Genomic DNA, 18,836 nt, shown 5'->3' with positions numbered 1-18,836 from the left:
AAATCAAGTTCTGTTTCTACCAACAGACAGGAGAAAACAGAAAGCTGGTCTGCAATGAAAAAGCACAGAGTAGGCAACAGAGACAGAAAGAATGGGAAGCAAGGGCATTCTGGATCCAGACCACCCCTGAGCAGAACAGAAATGGTAGCCTCTTAGGCTCCATGAACTATCCCAGATACTTCAACATTTTCCCCCTGGTGCTTAAGAGTGTTTGTGTGGAGGTCTGGTGTTTACAGCTAGAAGTCTGGGCTATTGAGACTTCAGCAAATAACTGTTACCATATAGCAGCGAAGTGGTAGAAGAGCTCTGAAAAGGAGAAAGAGGAAAGAAAAATTGCTGTGCTAGGCCTCAGGTCTCAGGGGATGTCTACAAGTACATTTCAGAAGCGAGACCACAAAGAACATAGGTAGGGAGTAATGAGGCTCATTTTAAGGTGTTTGTCAGTAAAATTGAAGGCAAATGCTAGCCTAAGGACAGAGCTAGGTATGGAGCTAATCATTTTCGGAGCATGGGGAAAACTGAGCATGTTTACAGGAAAAACAAGAAAATTCAAAAGGATGTGCAGTGACCAACAGAAGAAAACCAGTAAAGGTCCTGAAAAACAGAGAGGAGACCTAAAGTTTTCCTTGGACACAGGATGAGGAAAATCCCCTCTTTGCAAAGGAAAAAAGGAGAGTGAAAGGCTACTGAAGGAATTTGCATTAGATGGGCTTGATCAGCTCAGAAAAACAGGAAGAGAACCATAAAACAAGGTACTGGGCTGGGTACACCTCAAAGAATATGAAAATTATTTGAAATTTATTGTTGGGAATGAAGAAAGGATATCTGCTCCATTTTTTTTCCCCACTTAGAAATATCCTCTGAAATGTCATCTCCACTAAAGATTGTGATAATCTGTGTCAAGGAATTGTTTCCTGGCTTTTAACTAGCAGGAATTGTTAATTAAGGGGTTGTGCTAGGCACCTTTAAAGTATCATCTTAATCCTCCACAGGAAAAGACATCAGCCTACTTTTAAAATAAAAGGAATGGGTCATCAAAGGGCCAAGCTTACCTGCTAAACCCCAATTCTTTCTTATAGCACCACAGCACTGAAGGCCGAGCCTTCACAGTTGCTTTGGACAACATGTGATGGAGGATTACCACCTGCCAAAGAAAAAAGTCAGAACCTCAGGGACCAAGGAGACCACAGAGACCACTAGGCCCAAGTCCTCATTTGACAGATTAGAAATTAAACTGACAGCCAGGGGAGGGAGGCATCCAAGATCACAGGCAAGTAGAGAACAGATGGGGAAAGAAGCTAGGTCACACACACTGAGCCTGATGGTCAGTAGACCACCCTGAGCATCAAAGACTTTTGGCTTGTCTGCTAATAAATCAAAGTAGAGAGAATGTACCACGATTAAGAAATGAAAGAAAGGTTCTTACTAGGCACCTTAGCAGTCAAAGGGATCGTAATGCCTTGACATGTTAAAACCCCAGAGGGCCTGTTGTAACATACTGACTCTGGGACAGGACACAAGATAACTCAGAGAGTATTTACCAGGTCTTACCTGATCTTTTCCATGATCCCCAACTACAACAAAGAGAGACCTTTGTCGCTCAGCTACCCCATTCTCAATGAGAATCCGGATTCGATTATCCACCTTCTTCCGATGCATGGTGAAAAACTATCACTAAAAGAGAAAGAAAGGAAATACAACTGGACAAAATAGCAGATTATGGGTAAGGAGCACTAGTTAGCTGCCTCTTCTGGGACAAGGGGTTGCGCCAGCCACCTTTAATGTATCATCTTGATCCTCCATAGGAAAGACATCAGCCTGCTTTTAAAATCAGGAAACTCAGGCTTGGGAGTAAAGAAATTATACCCTCAGCATGGGAAGTCAGCAGGGAGGCAAACCTCATAACTCTTCCAGGGAGCTTAAGAAAAATCAGGACTTGAACGTTCAAAAAATTAGGAATAAAAAATATATAGTGATATAGCCATATATCAAAGGCATTTTCCAAACTACCTCAAGATATGGATATAGATGCTTATGAGAGGATGTCCTAGTAGGTATGATACCATTAACACAGAGAGATTAAAAAAAAAAGGCCAAGATGCAATGTAGTTTTTTCTGAATGGGCTGATTGATTTATTGATTGATTTTTAAATATGTTACTCATAAAGTTAAGGAAAAGAAATCAACTGATTGGAATTCTGTCAGGTCAAAAACAAGTTTCCTCAAGTGAGGGAAAACCATATCAAAGCTTTTGTAAAGACAGACCTCAATATAGCTCAGTGATAGGGGGAATGCCCAGAATACTTGAGGCCCTGGGTTCATTGCCGCCAACACACACACACACACACACACACACACACACAGCTGTTATGTGATTACCTATGATAAAATGCTGCATCATTACCATAATAAATACATCAAACATCAGAAATATCAATTACACCACTACAACATAAAATACCACACTACCAAGAATCTCCAGTATTTGCTTAATTCTAAGCTTTAATAAAGCTATTAATGGAACCTTAACTGTCCCTTTTGACATTTCCAAGCATGTCTTATTATTAAACACTGTCAAAACCAGTGGTCCCTATTTATAAGTAAAGAGACAACTGTTATTAAAAAAAAAAAAAAAAATTCAAGTATCCCAAAGCAGAAAAGTGATAGGATAGGATTCACACTTAAATCTGACTCCAAAGCCTGAGCTCTTTCCAGTCTGCCAATCTACTCAGCTTGTAGACCATATATTACTAGCCACATAAAGACCCCACAAAGGGCTGGGGATGTGGCTCCAGCGGTAGCGCACTCGCCTGGCATGCGTGTGGCCCAGGTTCCATACTCAGCACCACATACAAAGATGTTGTGTCTGCCAAAAACTAAAAAATAAATATTAAAAAATTCTCTCTTTAAAAAAAAAAAAGACCCCACCAAAAAAAGGTAACTATTGGAGATTGCTTTTTGTTCCAGTTACTACGGGAGCCCCAGAGGTACTAGACAAAGTCCTTGATTTCAAACTTTCATTCTCTCTAAAGGGGAAATTAAAAAGAAAAAACATAAAGGGCAATTGTATATATATAAATTAGACGTGCAAATAGCAGCTACAACAAGGCGTCTGATGAAGGTCTGATATTACTGTGGATGGAGTTGTCACGGAAGGCGTAATAGATGGAGAGGGCCTTGACGACACGTAAAGATTTATTTTTTCATTCACTCATTTGTTCGTCTATCTACACATAATGACTACGTGCCAGGCATCATTAGCTGTACTGTCAAATAATATAAAGTCCTAAATACGACTACTAAACAAGGAGTATGAATGTGTGCGCATAGTTAAATACTCACGAGCACTGGAGAATCCTGGATCAGAGAGCTTCGGTTCAAAGCCTAGGCTACAAGCACGAACAGCGAGGGAGTCAGTTCCGCAAGAGGCAAGTGCTGTCACCCACCCATTCTCCACTAGGCCCTACTTAGAGGTCCCTGGATGGCGGAGACTCCTCCACGCAATCCCCGAGAGCGCAGGGAAGCAAGCCCAAGACGCTGCGTCTCGCAGAAAGGGAATTTGCCCTGTAGGAGCGTCCTAGCGAGGGGGCCGTGGGGGCGGGCCACGCGTCAGCCTAGATGCACAAGCTTCCTTCACTGGCCAGTCCGCTTCTGACCCAGGAACCTCACGAACGCCCACCTTAGCGGGAATCTCCAGCCGCCCAGCACGCCCCGCGACACGTACCTGCGCCGGGAGCCCAGCGGGAAGTGGAAGCACGTGGGGAAACGGAACAACTCCAGAAGGGCAGGATGCTGTAGGCTGCCCCTAGCGAGTGCCTGGCCGTCAGCAGAGTTTGCCGCACTCCGCCGCGTGTTCCGCCCGGGCACCGGCACGAGCACACCAAAGACTCGGCGACGGGGAAGGGACCTTTCTCAACGCGGTCGGCGAATGATGGCGTCAGAGGCCGCGGAGGCGGAGCTACCGCAGGACTCCCCACCGCGACTGCGCTGCGTTTTTGGTGGCAGAAGCTGACCCGAAGTGCAATTATTTGTTTGCTAAGCCTACTACGCAACGGGAGACAAACGCTTTCATGTCCACACCACCAGTGCCTGCCGCAGTGTAGGGGGCTAGCAGCAGGTGTCTCCACAGGCCAGGTGCAGCACACGGTGTTCAGGGTTTTCAGTGTTAGCCTCCTTATTCGAAAGGAGGTGCCTCCAGGGATGCGCAACTATTTAAAGTACTTGCCTTTGATGTGACACGATGAGGAAGCTCAGACCACCGATCTTTTTCTTTTTATTCATCTCACTAGACCCTCAACTCTCATGAGGTAATGATCTCATGAACCCGTCTGTGGAGTTCTGCAGATTTTCCACCCGATTTCCGACCTTTGCAGGGTCCCCTTAGACCTGTTTTCTAATGCTAATCCTAAATTTCTGCTCTTCAATATCCCCTCCAGCTCCCAGTGTAAGAACGTGACTACCCACACATACTTTTGTATTCATTATTTTGGGGAGGAAGAGGGACAGATGAAGTTCCTTTCCCAAACAGGCATTTCAGATTTTAATGTGACCAGCCACACTACAACGGGCATTTGTCCGATACCCATCATCACAATTTTATGGATTCAACAAAAAACGTAAATATACTAGACGTTTTTTTCATAGGGGATTAGTTCATAATGATCCTGCCCCTTTAAGGTAAATTCTAAATGTTAAAGTATCCACTAAGAGTACTGTTTTTGAGGTAGTACAGGGAAAAAATACCTTAATCTAGAGTGAGCTTTAAGAATGTTAGTAAACTTTCCCACACCAAAATATGTAAAGGCTCCAAGGAGATAAAAACTCTTCTTAGCAGTCATGAGGCCAGAAGACTGCAAGCAAGTGAAACATGGTAGGCAAGCAGCCCAACATAATGTGGACCATATTTAGAATTCAGTTCTATTTGTTGGAAAACCACTTCATTTGGGAGGACAGGGTCGTGAAAAGGAAGTGATCTGCCCTCTAGAAAGGTTCACTTTGATAATAATAATCACAGGAGGGCTAAAAACAGAGAAGGAACGTAAGCTATTACTGTTCTAGAATGGTAGTATTAGGTGACTCGGGATACTTCCCAGTAGAAACAGATGTTTAAGGATTAGATACAGGGCGTCAAAGAAAAAGACGGTACCCAAAATAACTGCCCTGAACAATTCCATAAATTGAAAGCAGCCAGTGAGTGGCAATCAATAAAGGTCAATCTTAAAGACCAGAAACACTCAAAATCAAGACATTTAGTTAGGATGGAGTTTAGGAACTGCAAATACTTTTAACTGAAATACTTATTCAAAATCGTGAGATTGGATGAGATCACTTGGTGAAGAGTATTAGCCTATAGATGAAGTCTGACAACCAAGGACTGGAGAAAATCAGAAAGATGCCAAGCAGTGGCAGGTGAAATCTATAGCATCCATTTACTAGCAGTTCACACCTTATGTTACAATCATAGTAGAAAGCTACTTCAGCATATACTACCTACATTATTTCTCCTGGCCCACATTATTTTGTTCTCAAAAGTGCAATGAATGCCCGAACAGCAATTTTATTGGGTGGCCCACTATCCCCACCCTGAAAAATAAGCTTTTAAACCTCCAGTGGTTTCCATCTCTTCATAAGAGGTAAATTTAACATGAATCATTAATTGTAAAGCTGCTCGTAATAGTCCTTACTGGTGTTTCCAACCTCTATTAACCCTTACCCCCTTTGCACTTCATCCAGTCAAGTATTCTTAGTCAACGTAGACTGGATCTTTGGATGTGCTTCTTTCCCTGATCTAGTTTACCACTTCTCATCCTTCAACCCTTAGATTGATTATCCTCCAATCTATCTTAACTAGGCCATGCAGGAGTCTTAATATCTATCACCAACTATGTTGCTATAGTCACATTTTTTGTTTTATAATGGAAGCTGGGACCACAGTGATTCTTCTTACTGAATGGCTAGTGCTTAATAGAACTCAAAATGGAGCCTAATGGTTAAGTGCCTAAATACTTACAGGAATGTAAACACAAATTTTAAGAAATACCTTAGGGCTGGGGTTGTGGCTCAGAGGTAGAGCTCTTGTTTAGCACGCGTAAGGTACTGGGCTCAATCCTCTGCACCACATAAAAAAATAAAGATATTGGGTCCACCTATAACTAAGTATTTTTAAAAAATACTTTCAGTAGTCCAGAGATAAACTTTTGAAATACTCAAAGAGCCAGACTGCTGCATCAAAATGGGATTAGGCCTCAGAACACTTTGTTAAAGTAGGGTAGTAATAGAAAAGTAGTTGTCTCGCCTTCTTAGAAGATGAGACTACCAGACAGATTTAAGCCTTTTCTTCTTTCGAAAACATGTCTTCATTTAGAGATTTGCTAATTGGTACATACAACCGAGCAGACTTTGTTCAAAGACAAGTAGGAAACAAGTTTTCGTATAATTTAATCTAATGTGATTAAAAACATTTACTAGTCTTTTCCAGTAACTTAATAGAACTCAAAATGGGAAAAAGAGATGAGGCTCAATTTATCTTTATTTTCCTGGGAGTTTGGAAAGGACAGAGAAATAAACCTTAACAATTTATTTTTAATTTTCCTAGGAGTTTCTTCGCCCCATTTACTTCTTATAAAAGGGACAAGTCGGGGCAATTACTGTTTCTTTGAACTAAATTTAAAGTCAATAAAACTGTGCTTAGGAAGAACTCCAATGGATTGCAGATTTGGGAGCTTAAGGCTGAAAAGAAGGGTAGGAATTCAGTGCTTATCTGCATTTCATTTCTTCTAATTAAATACATCACTGAAAATACAATGAACAGTATAATAAATTTCCTAAAACACTTAGAAAGCTCACTTGCTCAATACCCTTCTACAAAAATGAACTGGTTGTCAACTGAGCACCTCAATAAACCTGACAATAAGCACACATTTTCATGTCTCCTGTTTAAATGGAAAGTCTCCCACACAAAGTTGTATGTATAGGGAAACAAAAGAATTGTTAAAAGTTAATTAAAGAACACTGAGAAGTCATTTGTTTTAATATCAAGATACAATGATCAGAAATATCTCCCATATTCTTTATGAATATTAGAATCTGGAAATAAAACTGTGCTAATCAGTTGAGGTCATCTAACATTCTACCTTTAGTGAAACTTTGAAAAAAGAAGTTTCATTATCCTTGTGAATGACTAAAATTGTGCACGTACAAAAGTATTTTATATGTGTTCTTGCTATACCAAGATACTATACAGTAACCACTTCCTTTTAACTGCTAAAATACTCACTTGAGCAAATAGAAGGCCTTCTGCAGCTAAGACAAGCATTCACATATTATACAGAATACTGAGTACCAAGATTCAGATCCTGATGAGATTTTTGAAAAGTTCTCTGCCCTATCAGGCATTCCTTAAAAAAATGTGGTCTGAATTAACAAATGAAAGGTTTACATTTAAAATGTGATAACAGAACGCCACCCCCATATTATAGTATTTTGAAATGAACAGTTCTTTTAAAAATTACATGTTACCAAACTGAATACCTTTACACATTCACATCTGCACTAATGCATAGAAATTTGAAACCTAGAAGGCATTTCCCCCATCTCTGAACTGATTCATACTAATTGATCACTGAATAAAGACCAAATTTACTTTGATTTTTAAATGTCACGAAACTATTTTCTATAGATAGCACATTTAGTTTTTCATAGGATTGCAAGCACACATCATCTAGGGATTAGCCAATGAACCATGAAAATTTTACCCATCCCCCTAAAGGACAACTAACATATGGTTGTGGTACATCCCAGGCAGATGTCATTTAAAGCACACAAGGGGAGGTGCTAGCAAAAGAAATACTCATTTGCAAAAGTAAACAGATAACCCTTCCAATATGATGTACCACAACCACACATGAGAAAAGTCAAGAACTTATTTTATTTATTTTAAAATAAACATTGAAGATTCCCCCATTACCCATCACCCTACAAAACTTGTGAATGTGGAATGTTCAACAGCCTATCCATTTTAGGTTACAAAACCAGCAAAAACTCCAGTTGTCTCATGATGAATGTTTTGAGAATAATTTTCACTTTTAAAGAGCCAAGTACCTACTGGAAAAATTCTTTAAAGGCTAAAAAATAAAATTTTAATTTCTGCACAGAGAATATCATTAACTTAGTAGCCTTTGCTTAATAGGTGGGATTAATTCTCCATGAAGTCAAGGTGGAATGGGACAACAAGCAGCATTAGGTTCATAGGCACAAAGAACTAGTGCTCAAACTGCTAGCACAAATTCAATGTAGTACATATGGCTAATTCACTACTAAACTGTCCACCATCTCCATCAAACTTGAGGCTCTTCCCTATGCATCTAAGGAATTGAATCACCACTTTGAACATGAATGCTTCCATGAAGAAAGGGGAATTCAATTAGAATTAAATTAGACAAAAGATAAATGCAAGAACTACAGAAATAGCTGCTGGAGATAACCATAAAATGCACTAACAATGCATGGGGTGAATCACATAAGCTGCTAGCTGTTGAACACCAGTGTTTCAAGATACAACTTTTATAAACATGTTTTTATTTGTTTTGCTTATACCATCAGAGCTGAAGCTACTGTCTGTCATTTCCCTAAACAGGGAAATCAATCTAAAACACATACTGGTGCTTTTCAAAAGATAGCAATTTTAAAAGGGTGGTAGCAGCAGGCATTTGATATCCTTTTCTTTTAAAAACTTTCAAGCTGCAGGAAAAACACGTGACCAAGAGTGTTACGATTATCCACTAGATTTTCATAGGTACCTGTACCAATTCAGGTAACGATACAAGATCCAGGGATTAGTGATGACAATGTGCATGTCATAAGGAATGATATATACTACCAATCCTTATAAAAGTCATTGTCTCAAAGAAGTTAAGTGTTCAAAAGGTATCTAAATACTTCACATTAAGTACAGAAGCAGCCCATCCAGATTATATCCCATATTTGTTGCATATTTTTCAAAAAGTGCCAATCAAAGCCTGATTTGCAGGTTGGCTTTGTCTTAATACAGTATCAGCTGTTAAAAAAGCAGTTTACATGTGTTTTTAATCACAGTTGTTTGGCCGGATGAAGAGTGCTAAGTCAAAGCTGGTAGCCACCCTTACATGTGTGACTAAGGACCCATGCATAATTTGGTATGCATCTAAACGTTCCGTGCTCCAATTTAACTGGAAAAAGTTGTGAAATGCAGTTGTTCTCTCAAACCACACTCCACTCCTTCCATCTTCCTTTCAAGGAAAATATTTTTGTTTTGTCAATTACCATTGAATTAAATAACTCTGGGGCTGATTTGTAGCTTTTATCCAATGTCAAAAAGTCATACTTGTTTTCTTTCTTTCTTTCTTCAAGTCACTTCAAGTAACTATGGAGATATTATCACCCAAATAACTATGGAGATATTATCACCCCGTAAAGTATATTATGTTTTACTCCTAAGCAAGGGTGAGGAATCTGAGTATCATGTGCAAGGCTCAAGATGACGCTTAGGACAGAACATGCAGAGTAAAAATAGTTTCCTTCCATATCCAGATAATATAAAGCTGACAATTGTAGTCCTGTCTTTATGGGATGAAAACAGTCCCTTTACAATAAGTTTCCTGAAAGGGAGAACAAATAGATAATAACTCTTCTGGTAACATATTATGGTACACTGGCCAGTGTGTTTTTGGCGATTAAACATAATCCTGTGAATCAGATTAATTCACTTGCTGAGTGTTCATTTGCGGCATCCCTCTGTTGGGTCTTGGGGGCCCTCCACGACCTAGAAGACAAAAATGGCATTTGATTTTTCTTTCAAATATTATTTGTTTTGCCTTCAAGCAGATTTTCATCTGAAGTCAAGAAGCATGTGGGCAGCTTGTCACCACATAATTAGGTTTAAGAGGTCAATTCTTCTGCGTTCAAGTTTCACCTCTTGGAAGTTGTCATGCGCAAATTTGCTAATGTTCTCTAGCTAAAGGAAGGGTAGAGCTAATGGAGTATTCCACCAGTACTCATTCATTCATTCATTCAACAAGTATTTATTGAGTGCCTACTATGTGCCAGGCACTGTCATCAGGCGTTGGGAATAGATACAGCAGTGAAGACAGAGAGACAAGGTACCTGCTCTCATGGAGCTCACATTCTAGTGTACACTCTAGCTTACATTTCAGTAGTAACATCATACTATCAAAATTAATAAAAGCACCAGAATGAAAACAGACCTTATTACCTAAACTGTTAAAAAGAAACTACATAACATTCAAAATTGTATAATGACTTGTAACAGATAAAATAACTTTTTACATGCTGTTAAAACAATTTTTGGCTATCAATTAACTCAACTTTCATAGAATATGCTACAAGGTGGGAAAGAACATGACCCACATTCACATGCAAATAATCTTTGATACTTCTAGTCAAGTCAGTAAATCCAGAGTGATCCATTAACTTAAAAAAAAAAAAATGCACCTTTTTGCTGGCCAATTGCTATAGCATTCAAATCAAAGTACTTTGTAATTCCTCTTTAATATACATTTTATACATGTTATGGCCAATAGCTAGAGGAAACTTACTTGTTGTTTAACGTTCCTCAAACCAGAGAACCATTTAGAACTTCAGATTACATGAAATGCTAGATCTAACTGTGAAATAGGTGATCTTCCTGCCCAAATAGGAAGTAGTTTCGCAATAGTAAAAGACAAAACAGAAAAAACTCTGAAAACCTAATTTTTAAGTACAGTTCAGTTATGTTAGTAAGAATTTGGGGGTTCCATTTTAAAGTTGGAAATAACTTGATATTTTGATCACTAATAGTGGTCTAAAAGGTATTCAAATTTTAATTAGTTCTACCATTTCTAAATGGTTCTCTAAATGTAATATGGCTTATTTGGCCATTAAAGGGGTTCTGGTCCTAAAATATAATATGCATGTTTCAAAAATGAAAGAGGAATAATAAATTTATATAAATGTTCAATCTCATTCCAAAAATGTCTTACAAAAATGTCTTAATAAGTACTTCCTAAAAACATTTAGCAGGTTTTAGGACCTGAAAAATAATTTCCAGTTGGAAAAACACTTTTTCTGAGGAAGAGAAAATGTTCTCATTTTCAAGACAATTTTATATAGTAACAGGGAAAGTCATTCAAAAATTAAAATTTGGATTCAAGATTATATTTTTTAGAAACAGAGCATTTCATTTAATCCCTAGCAACAGGTCTGGAAAAGATAAATGTATTCCTAACATGTAACCTACATGCAGACTATGAACAGCTCTTCCAAGGCCAGAACAGAAGCTCCACTTGGGAGCTAGGATCACCACCACAAAATATTACCTCGTGGGGCTCCCCGTGGTCCACTCTGCCCAGAGCCTCGCTTGAAATTCTGCTGATATCCATCCTAAAAGACAAGCTAGTTAGTACTGAAAAGACTTTTTAAAAAATGCTTACACATCTAACTATCCTTACAATCAAACATTTGCATAATACAGAATTCTTATTCTTTGAAGACATTCCAATATCACAGCTAAAAGCTATTCTGTAATTACTGTACTTGTATTATTCTCAAAAATATTCCATGAGATATATACCTCTGCTCTCAAAATTCTTTGTCAGACTTTATTAAATGATCTACACTGAATGCTAAGAAAAGTCAATGTGATCATTTTCTATTAAAAAATATCTTGGACACTATAAAATTAATCCCGAATTAGTTATTGAGATCAATCCTATGTTTACTTACCCGCTGATAACCAGAGTAGTCCCGGGGAGCACTGAACTGAGACTGTGTATAACCACTGTTTGGAGTATTAGAGAATGAAGGGCGGTAACCATCATATCCTCCTAAAATTTAGGACAAAAAAAAATAATAATATCTTCACAAGGAATTTTTACTTTCTTATTAATGACAAAGGAAGAATTAGAAAACCCAAAGTCATGCTAGTTCTAATCCCTTATGCTGACCCAATATGTTTTATAAATATCTGTAAGTACCAATTGCTTTAGAACATGCGATTTTCACCCACATATGAAAAGACACACACATTAAAGGAAAAAAAAAAAAAATCCCCATAAGGTCTAGTAATACACAAGACCATTCTCTCTCAAAAGACTGACAGTGATTTGAAAGTAACAAGTTTTTCTCAACTCTGTCATTTAAATAACTGAATACATATACACTTCAAATGTTTAAATTATACCCAAAGGATAAGGTGGAGATGGCTATAACCTTTCCTCAAAACCATGATATTTCTATATATTTTACAAATCAGAAAAGAACTTGAAACAGTAAAAGGTATTTCAAACTTTTTTCCCCTTCCCTTTTACCTCTGAATCCATTGGCAGGGCCCCGGTATCCATTCATCAAACCTCTAGCACCACGGGAACCTCCACGAGACACACCACGACTATTGTAATAAGGTTGACTGCTCCGTGGAAATCCAGTGTTCTGCTGAGGAGGCTGCTGGTGATTACCAGTCACTTGATGGGGCTGGTCCTGGGAACCATGGTAAGTGCCAACCACTATAGTAAGAAAAATAGTTTAAATATTGTACAATAAACACAGATAAATACCATTTGTTCTCTCAAAAGCTTTCCGTAAGCACTATCTTCTAGTGTCTCCTTAAAATTTAGTTTTGCTTTTAAAAAATTTACATATTAATAGGAAAAACAATACATTAATGAAAGTCCTGTTTTTCTCCTTCACACAGATTAAATTTAGGGGGGTTAAAGTTCTCCAACAATGATTCCAAATCTTTAAAAGCAAGACATACAAAATTGTACCCTTTCAAACAGATAATTTGAAAAGGCAAGTATTATTAACACCTTCTGAAAGACATCTACACTTTAGTAAAAGGGACCCACTGTAATTACTATGTGTGCCATTTAAATACTTCTTTCCATTATAAAGCTCCTAATTAGTATTTTTGTTGTTTTCAAATTATCCTTGGAACTTAGTGAAATGCATAAATCCATGCTCTCATAACTAAGCAGCAATATGGCAGAATATATCATCAATAACACGGCTAAATTAGCAAATGCCTCCGTCTTATAACCCACGATGCCTGATCCCATTTCAAAGTCTTCACAATAACAAGTATAGCCAGACAGTTAAACGGTAAACTAGCAACTCAACCCACTTGAAGGTAAGATTCTAAAAAGCTCACATTACCTTACACACACACCCTCCCTTCCACAGATAATTCTAGATGTAAAAATTTCCAAAAACTAAATATTGTGGCACATATCTGGTATGACAATGTTCACAGGGAAGAAAAAACATTTGCTAGAAGTGCCTCTGGGAGGTAAAGAATAGTAGTAACAAGACAAAGGAAAGCTCTCAACATAGGAACAATGGTCAAATCAACAGCCTGCCAGAGATTTCCCATTTTGAAGTAGAGAGAAAAGGGTCTGTAACTCTTGAAAATATTTACTGAGCTATTTTATACCCTCAAGAAACTCAAGATACAGTTTTAGTTTTTAGAATTCTATTTTGCAATGAAAAATCTAGAGAATACCTAGGAAGAAGAGACAAGCCTTTCTGAATTCCTTATTGCCCCAAACTATACTACTCAAGGTATAAACTTCTTACACAGATTAATTTAATACATTCCTCAAATTTAAAATTACAAATATCAAATACACATATTTTCTATCTAAACATTCATTCACACGTATGTAGTCAAAAATTTAATATTCAAATCATTTATCAACAAGAAATTTATTCATTTTGGTCAAACCTCACTGCAAGAAACTCACAGCAGAACAATTCAAGTGTGACCTTTATTTTAAAATAGCAGAGCTACCATGTAAGCATTTGTAAAATATAAGCTTAATATTCTATAAAGAAAAGCCAAGCCCTGTGCAATGACACACACCTGTATCTCAGCTACTCAGGACACTGAGGCAGGAGCATCACAAATTCAAGCCAACCTTGACATCTTAGCAAGACTTAAATTTAAAAAAATAAGGAACAAAAAAGGAAAACGCAAAGATCTTTGTCAGATCTTTTTCATGTTGTTCCTTATTATAATTCTCCATGTATAAGCTTTTTTCTAATGAGAAATGATAAAATAGGATAAATGTGTCACCAAAAGTGAGCTATGTTTGGAAAAAGTAACAAAATGAGGTCTCTGTGAGTTGATATTTGAGCACAGAACTGAAAAAAGAAGCAAGCAATGCAAGAGCATAAGTTCAAGAAATCTATTATACAATATGGTAACTAAAGTCAATAAGAGTGTATGGTATTCTTGCAAATCAAGAGTAGATTGTGTGTGCGCATCACAAAAGCTGGTAGAAGTATGATACAATATATGTGTAATTAGCTCAATTTAGCCATTTCAATATGTGTATATGTACTTGACATATATAGAGTTTTACACAAACATTTTTTGATCACTTAACAAAAAACGTCTTTTTTTTTTTTTAATAGAAATAAAACCAGCCATACAACTGTCAGTGGAAGATAGTTTCATGTTAAAAAGAAAGGAAGTGTAAGGGTCAGAGAGAACTTTTTGGTGGCTGGTGTAGATATATAGGAAGAAAATGGACAGATACATAAGATACAGACTAGGATAAAGGCAGGGATCAGATCAGAAACAATCTTTTAAACCAAGGTGTTTGAGTATCATTTCTAAATGTAATGAGAAGGTACAGAAAGGTTTTGAATAGGAGACATCTGATGTACTTTTTTAAAATGATCATTCTGGTTACTGTGTGGACAATAGAGCAGGCTAAAAGAGTAGTTAGTCAAGGGAGTCTAAAGTTAAGTGACAACTCTAGTAGTCCAGACAGGACATGATTATTACAGTGGTGGTATGAAATTGTTCACAAGAACAAGATGGGGGCTGAGTATGTAGCTCAGTGGTAGAGCATGTGCTTAGATTGGACCCAGGGCCTTACACATCCTCAGTGGGAAAAAAAATTTTTTTTTTTAAACAATGCTTATAATCCCAACTACTTGGAGGACTGAAGCAGGATTAAGTTTGAGGCTAGCCTCATCAACTAAGCAAGACACTGTCTCAAAATAAATAACAAAATAGTTAAAAGGTTTGAGAATATGGCTCAGCAGTAGAATATCCGCAATCAATCAATAAAGCAAGGTGTATGGACTCATTTTCATTTTTACTGTAAATGTTATAAATGTATATTTTGAAATGGTAATAAAAGTTTATCTAGCTCAAGTGATTCAAAATTAGAAAATAACAAATAGAACACAAAGGGGAAAGAGTTTCAAATCCAATGACAAAGGGCACATTAAACAAGTCAAATGATATAGTTAATAATTTCATCACATCATCAAAAAGATGGATAAAACATATCAGTGTAATATTTAAAGGCTTAAAATAAACCTGTACCACACATAACTTTCTGGATAGAGGATAAGTAGATAAAGGAGCCTGAGAGCAAGAAGCCTAGATTATCATTCAGAAGCTGAGCATAAGCATAACTTGTCAAATTCTACTAGATTATAGATGATTCAACCTCCATATTAATTACAAGTATTAATATTATAGGTTTCGTTAAGACTTTACTACTGAAAAAAAATTTTAAATGCTGATTCAGATCTATCAAGAAATGGAATAATTAGAAAATTTCAGATTTTTTTTGAACTGTCTGGTAAGATTAACTCCTCACACTTTAGGAGGATTTGCTAGTTTGTTGAAGGATTCCACTAAAATTCCTAGGAGTTAACCAAAAACCTAAACTCCTATCTTACATATAAAGAAATCTAAATGTATCTATTCACATTATTACTATGATAGGCGTAAGAATTGGCCATATTATGAACTTACTTGCCAAAAAGGATTTTGTTTCAACCTTGTCACCAAATAAAATCACTAAAATTTATTCACAAATGTTACTAATAAAAAAAGAAAAGAAAAAAATCAAACCAATTCCCAATTCAACTTTATATGACTGATTTATTGCCATGTATCATGCATGGTAGCAGGGTCTAAACAATAAGCAATTAAAAGTGATCTGAAAGATAAAAATTTATAGTAAGTCAAACAAGATTAATTCCAGTAAAACTATGCAAACATATTCATAAAAGCTCAGTGATCAGAGGAAAAAAGGCACAAGGCCTCCAAAACTGCACAAAATTCACACAAAGTATGGACCCAACTCAGGATTAGCAATGAAAATAATTCATACGATCCACTACCAAAAACAAAAACTTTTGACCACCAGTACTCTGAAGTTTAAACTGTCCTAATACTATCAATAACTATGTTGGAAAGCAAGCAACCAAAAAAGTGACACTGGTTTGACTACCTGTTTGAAGTTGTTCTTGCTGAAGCTCTGTTTGTTCCACTTGGTGAGGCTGACTGGAAAAACTCTGGTTGTAACTGGCCTGGTACTGATTTTGCTGTTTTAAAGTTTCTGGTTCATTTACAGGAGGAACAGGGGCATTCATATTGAACACCTATTAAGTGAATAAATGATTAGTTTCTCCCTTTATTGCCTTCTTTGAATGTGGCAGATCTTGATGCTAGTAAACAATAACCCGCAATGAACCTCAATGTGAGAAAATGTATGTATATGTACATATATTACCATATAGCACTTAACATGCACACAGCAGCCTTAAGCTTTTTACATATGAACGATCAATTTTAGTTCCTAATGTAATATCACTTGTAGAAAATTATAAATTTATTTCTTTTCTTTTATTCATGTTTTAATCAAGTTAATACTTTAAGTATTTACCTCTTTAAACATTCCTCTCAGCATTAATTTAGCTATATCCCACAGATTACAGTATTTCATTATCATTGTCTTATAAAAACTCCCCAATTTAAAGATGCTTTGTTGAATCACGGTAAAGTATAACGTCTGAATTTTACTTGGAAATATTTCAGTAAATAAAAAGAATAAGCAAATAGAGCAAAATATTAACTACTTAAATCTAAGACAGGACTATACAGATGTTGTATTGGCCTACTTTTTGTATGTTTAAACTTTGTTAATCAAGTCAAAAGGGGAAAACTGACAAAAAGAAGATGGAAGGCTGGGCACGGTGGCACATGGCTGTAATCCCAGTGGCTAGGGAGGCTGAGGCAGGAGGATCATGAGTTCAAAGCCACCCTCAGCAACTCTGTGAAACCCTGTCTCTAAATAAAATACAATACAGGGCTGGGGATGTGACTCAATGGTTGTGTGCCCCTCAGTTCAATCCCCAATATCAAAAAAAAGAAGAAGATCCAAGTACACAACTAATATGTTCAAATTTACCTTTGAGAATTCTAACAGAGTTAGATGTTTAATTAAATATAACCCTGGGCTGGGGACAGAGCACAATTGGTAGAGTGCTTGCCTCACATTCACAAGGCCCAGGGTTCAATCCCCAGTACTACACACAATAAACAAATAAATATAACCCTGCAGTTATAGTAGATACAGGTTCAAGACGTTAAATGAATCTCCTTTGTTGACAATATAGCATGATTCATAGTACAAACTTAAGTAATTAATATTAGTTGAATTAATTTGCTTACCGTCTGCATGGATTGGAATGGAGCTGCATTTACATTGATTCCACTGCTATGTAAAGGTTTGCTTGTCCCAGCCTGAAATACCTGAGGCTGAGAAGCAGCAGGAAGGGATGATGATGCTGTAGCCTGGTCTGTGTTTAAAGAGATTGTTGCCTAAACACAAAATGAATAAATAGTTAGCGGTAAACTAATACAAAACTTTCTGTGTGTGTCAAGAGCTCAATTATTTCATGAAAGCAACTTAGGTTCAAAAAGGCCACAGTACAAATGATAAAGTACCTTTGCCTAATTCATCAATAAATGCCTCAACAAGGTATACAGTCTTATAGTAGAACTTGCCTGAATCTGATCAATTGGTTCCTTTTGTGGCCGTTGCTCTGTAGCATGAGAAGGCTGGTACAAGGGTTGAGATGCTGTGTACCCCTCACTTGTGGATGAAACCAAAGGAACCTAGACAGAAATTGAGAAATCAGGTTTGTTTCTTCTTACAAAACTGAATTGTCAAAAAATAAGCCTGTGGGGCTGGGGATGTGGCTCCAGCAGTAGTGCGCTCGCCTGGCATGCGTGCGGCCTGGGTTCAATCCTCAGCACCACATACAAAGATGTTGTGTCCGCTGAAAACTAAAGAATAAATATTAAAATTCTCTCTCTCTTAAAAAAAAAAAAGTCTGCTACTACTTGGGCTGGGATTATGGCTTAGCAGTACAGCACTTGCCTAAAATGTGCAAGGCCCTGGGTTTGATCCTCAGCACCAAGTAAAAATGAATAGAATAAAATAAAGGTATTGTGCCTAACTACAACTAAAAAATAAATATTAAAAAAAAAAAAGGAGTGGAGTCAGAATTTTTTAAAAAAGTAAGCAGCCTACTAAATGGGTTGGGATTGTGGCTCAGTGGTTGAACGCTTGCCTAGCATGTATGAGGCACCGGGTTCGATTCTTGCAACCACATAAAAAAATTAATAAACAAAATAAAGGCACTGTGTCCATCTACAACTAAAAAAATATTTTAAAAATAAAATATAATAAGCCAACTAGGCTGAGTGTGGTAACCCAACTTGTATCCCAGCAACCGGAAGGCTAAAGCAGGATGATTCCAACTTCAAGGCCAGCATGGGCAACATAGCAAAATCCTGCCTTAAAAATCATCAATAAAGGGGCTGCAGATGTGGCCCAAGCGGTAGCATGCTCGCCTGGCATGCATGCGGCGAAAACTAAAAAATAAATATTAAAATTCTCTCACTCTTTAAAAACAAAAAAATCAACAATAAAAGGACTAGGAACGTAGCTCAGTGGTAAAACACCCCTGGGTTCAATCCGCAGTACCAA

General features: G+C 37.2%; 2 protein-coding genes across 5 annotated transcripts in view; both read right to left on the bottom strand.

The window, feature by feature from the left end:
* Positions 1 to 3,870, bottom strand: part of Nat10 (N-acetyltransferase 10) — a 40,070-nt gene extending 36,200 nt beyond the window's left edge. For 2 of the 3 annotated variants that reach the window (XM_076847036.2, XM_076847039.2), the window contains exons 1-4: positions 3,725 to 3,870; positions 3,343 to 3,389; positions 1,552 to 1,674; positions 1,053 to 1,144 (exon numbers count right to left, since the gene is read on the bottom strand). In XM_076847036.2, coding sequence (XP_076703151.1) covers positions 1,053 to 1,144; positions 1,552 to 1,659 — 200 coding nt within the window. In that variant the 5' untranslated portion in view covers positions 1,660 to 1,674; positions 3,343 to 3,389; positions 3,725 to 3,870. The remainder of the gene's footprint in view (positions 1 to 1,052; positions 1,145 to 1,551; positions 1,675 to 3,342; positions 3,390 to 3,724) is intronic. The other variant, XM_076847038.2, reaches the window with a different exon arrangement.
* Positions 3,871 to 7,908: 4,038 nt separating this feature from the next.
* Positions 7,909 to 18,836, bottom strand: part of Caprin1 (cell cycle associated protein 1) — a 40,089-nt gene continuing 29,161 nt past the window's right edge. For both annotated transcript variants that reach the window (XM_076847033.1, XM_076847034.1), the window contains 7 exons: positions 17,849 to 17,959; positions 17,513 to 17,662; positions 16,290 to 16,440; positions 12,342 to 12,536; positions 11,758 to 11,858; positions 11,352 to 11,415; positions 7,909 to 9,799 (listed from right to left, as the gene is read on the bottom strand). In XM_076847033.1, coding sequence (XP_076703148.1) covers positions 9,735 to 9,799; positions 11,352 to 11,415; positions 11,758 to 11,858; positions 12,342 to 12,536; positions 16,290 to 16,440; positions 17,513 to 17,662; positions 17,849 to 17,959 — 837 coding nt within the window. In that variant the 3' untranslated portion in view covers positions 7,909 to 9,734. The remainder of the gene's footprint in view (positions 9,800 to 11,351; positions 11,416 to 11,757; positions 11,859 to 12,341; positions 12,537 to 16,289; positions 16,441 to 17,512; positions 17,663 to 17,848; positions 17,960 to 18,836) is intronic.

The sequence above is a fragment of the Callospermophilus lateralis genome, chromosome 2 (assembly GCF_048772815.1).
Source record: "Callospermophilus lateralis isolate mCalLat2 chromosome 2, mCalLat2.hap1, whole genome shotgun sequence".
Taxonomy (NCBI): domain Eukaryota; kingdom Metazoa; phylum Chordata; class Mammalia; order Rodentia; family Sciuridae; genus Callospermophilus; species Callospermophilus lateralis.
Note: the sequence above shows the minus strand (reverse complement) of the source record. Positions and strands in the feature narration are given on the sequence as shown.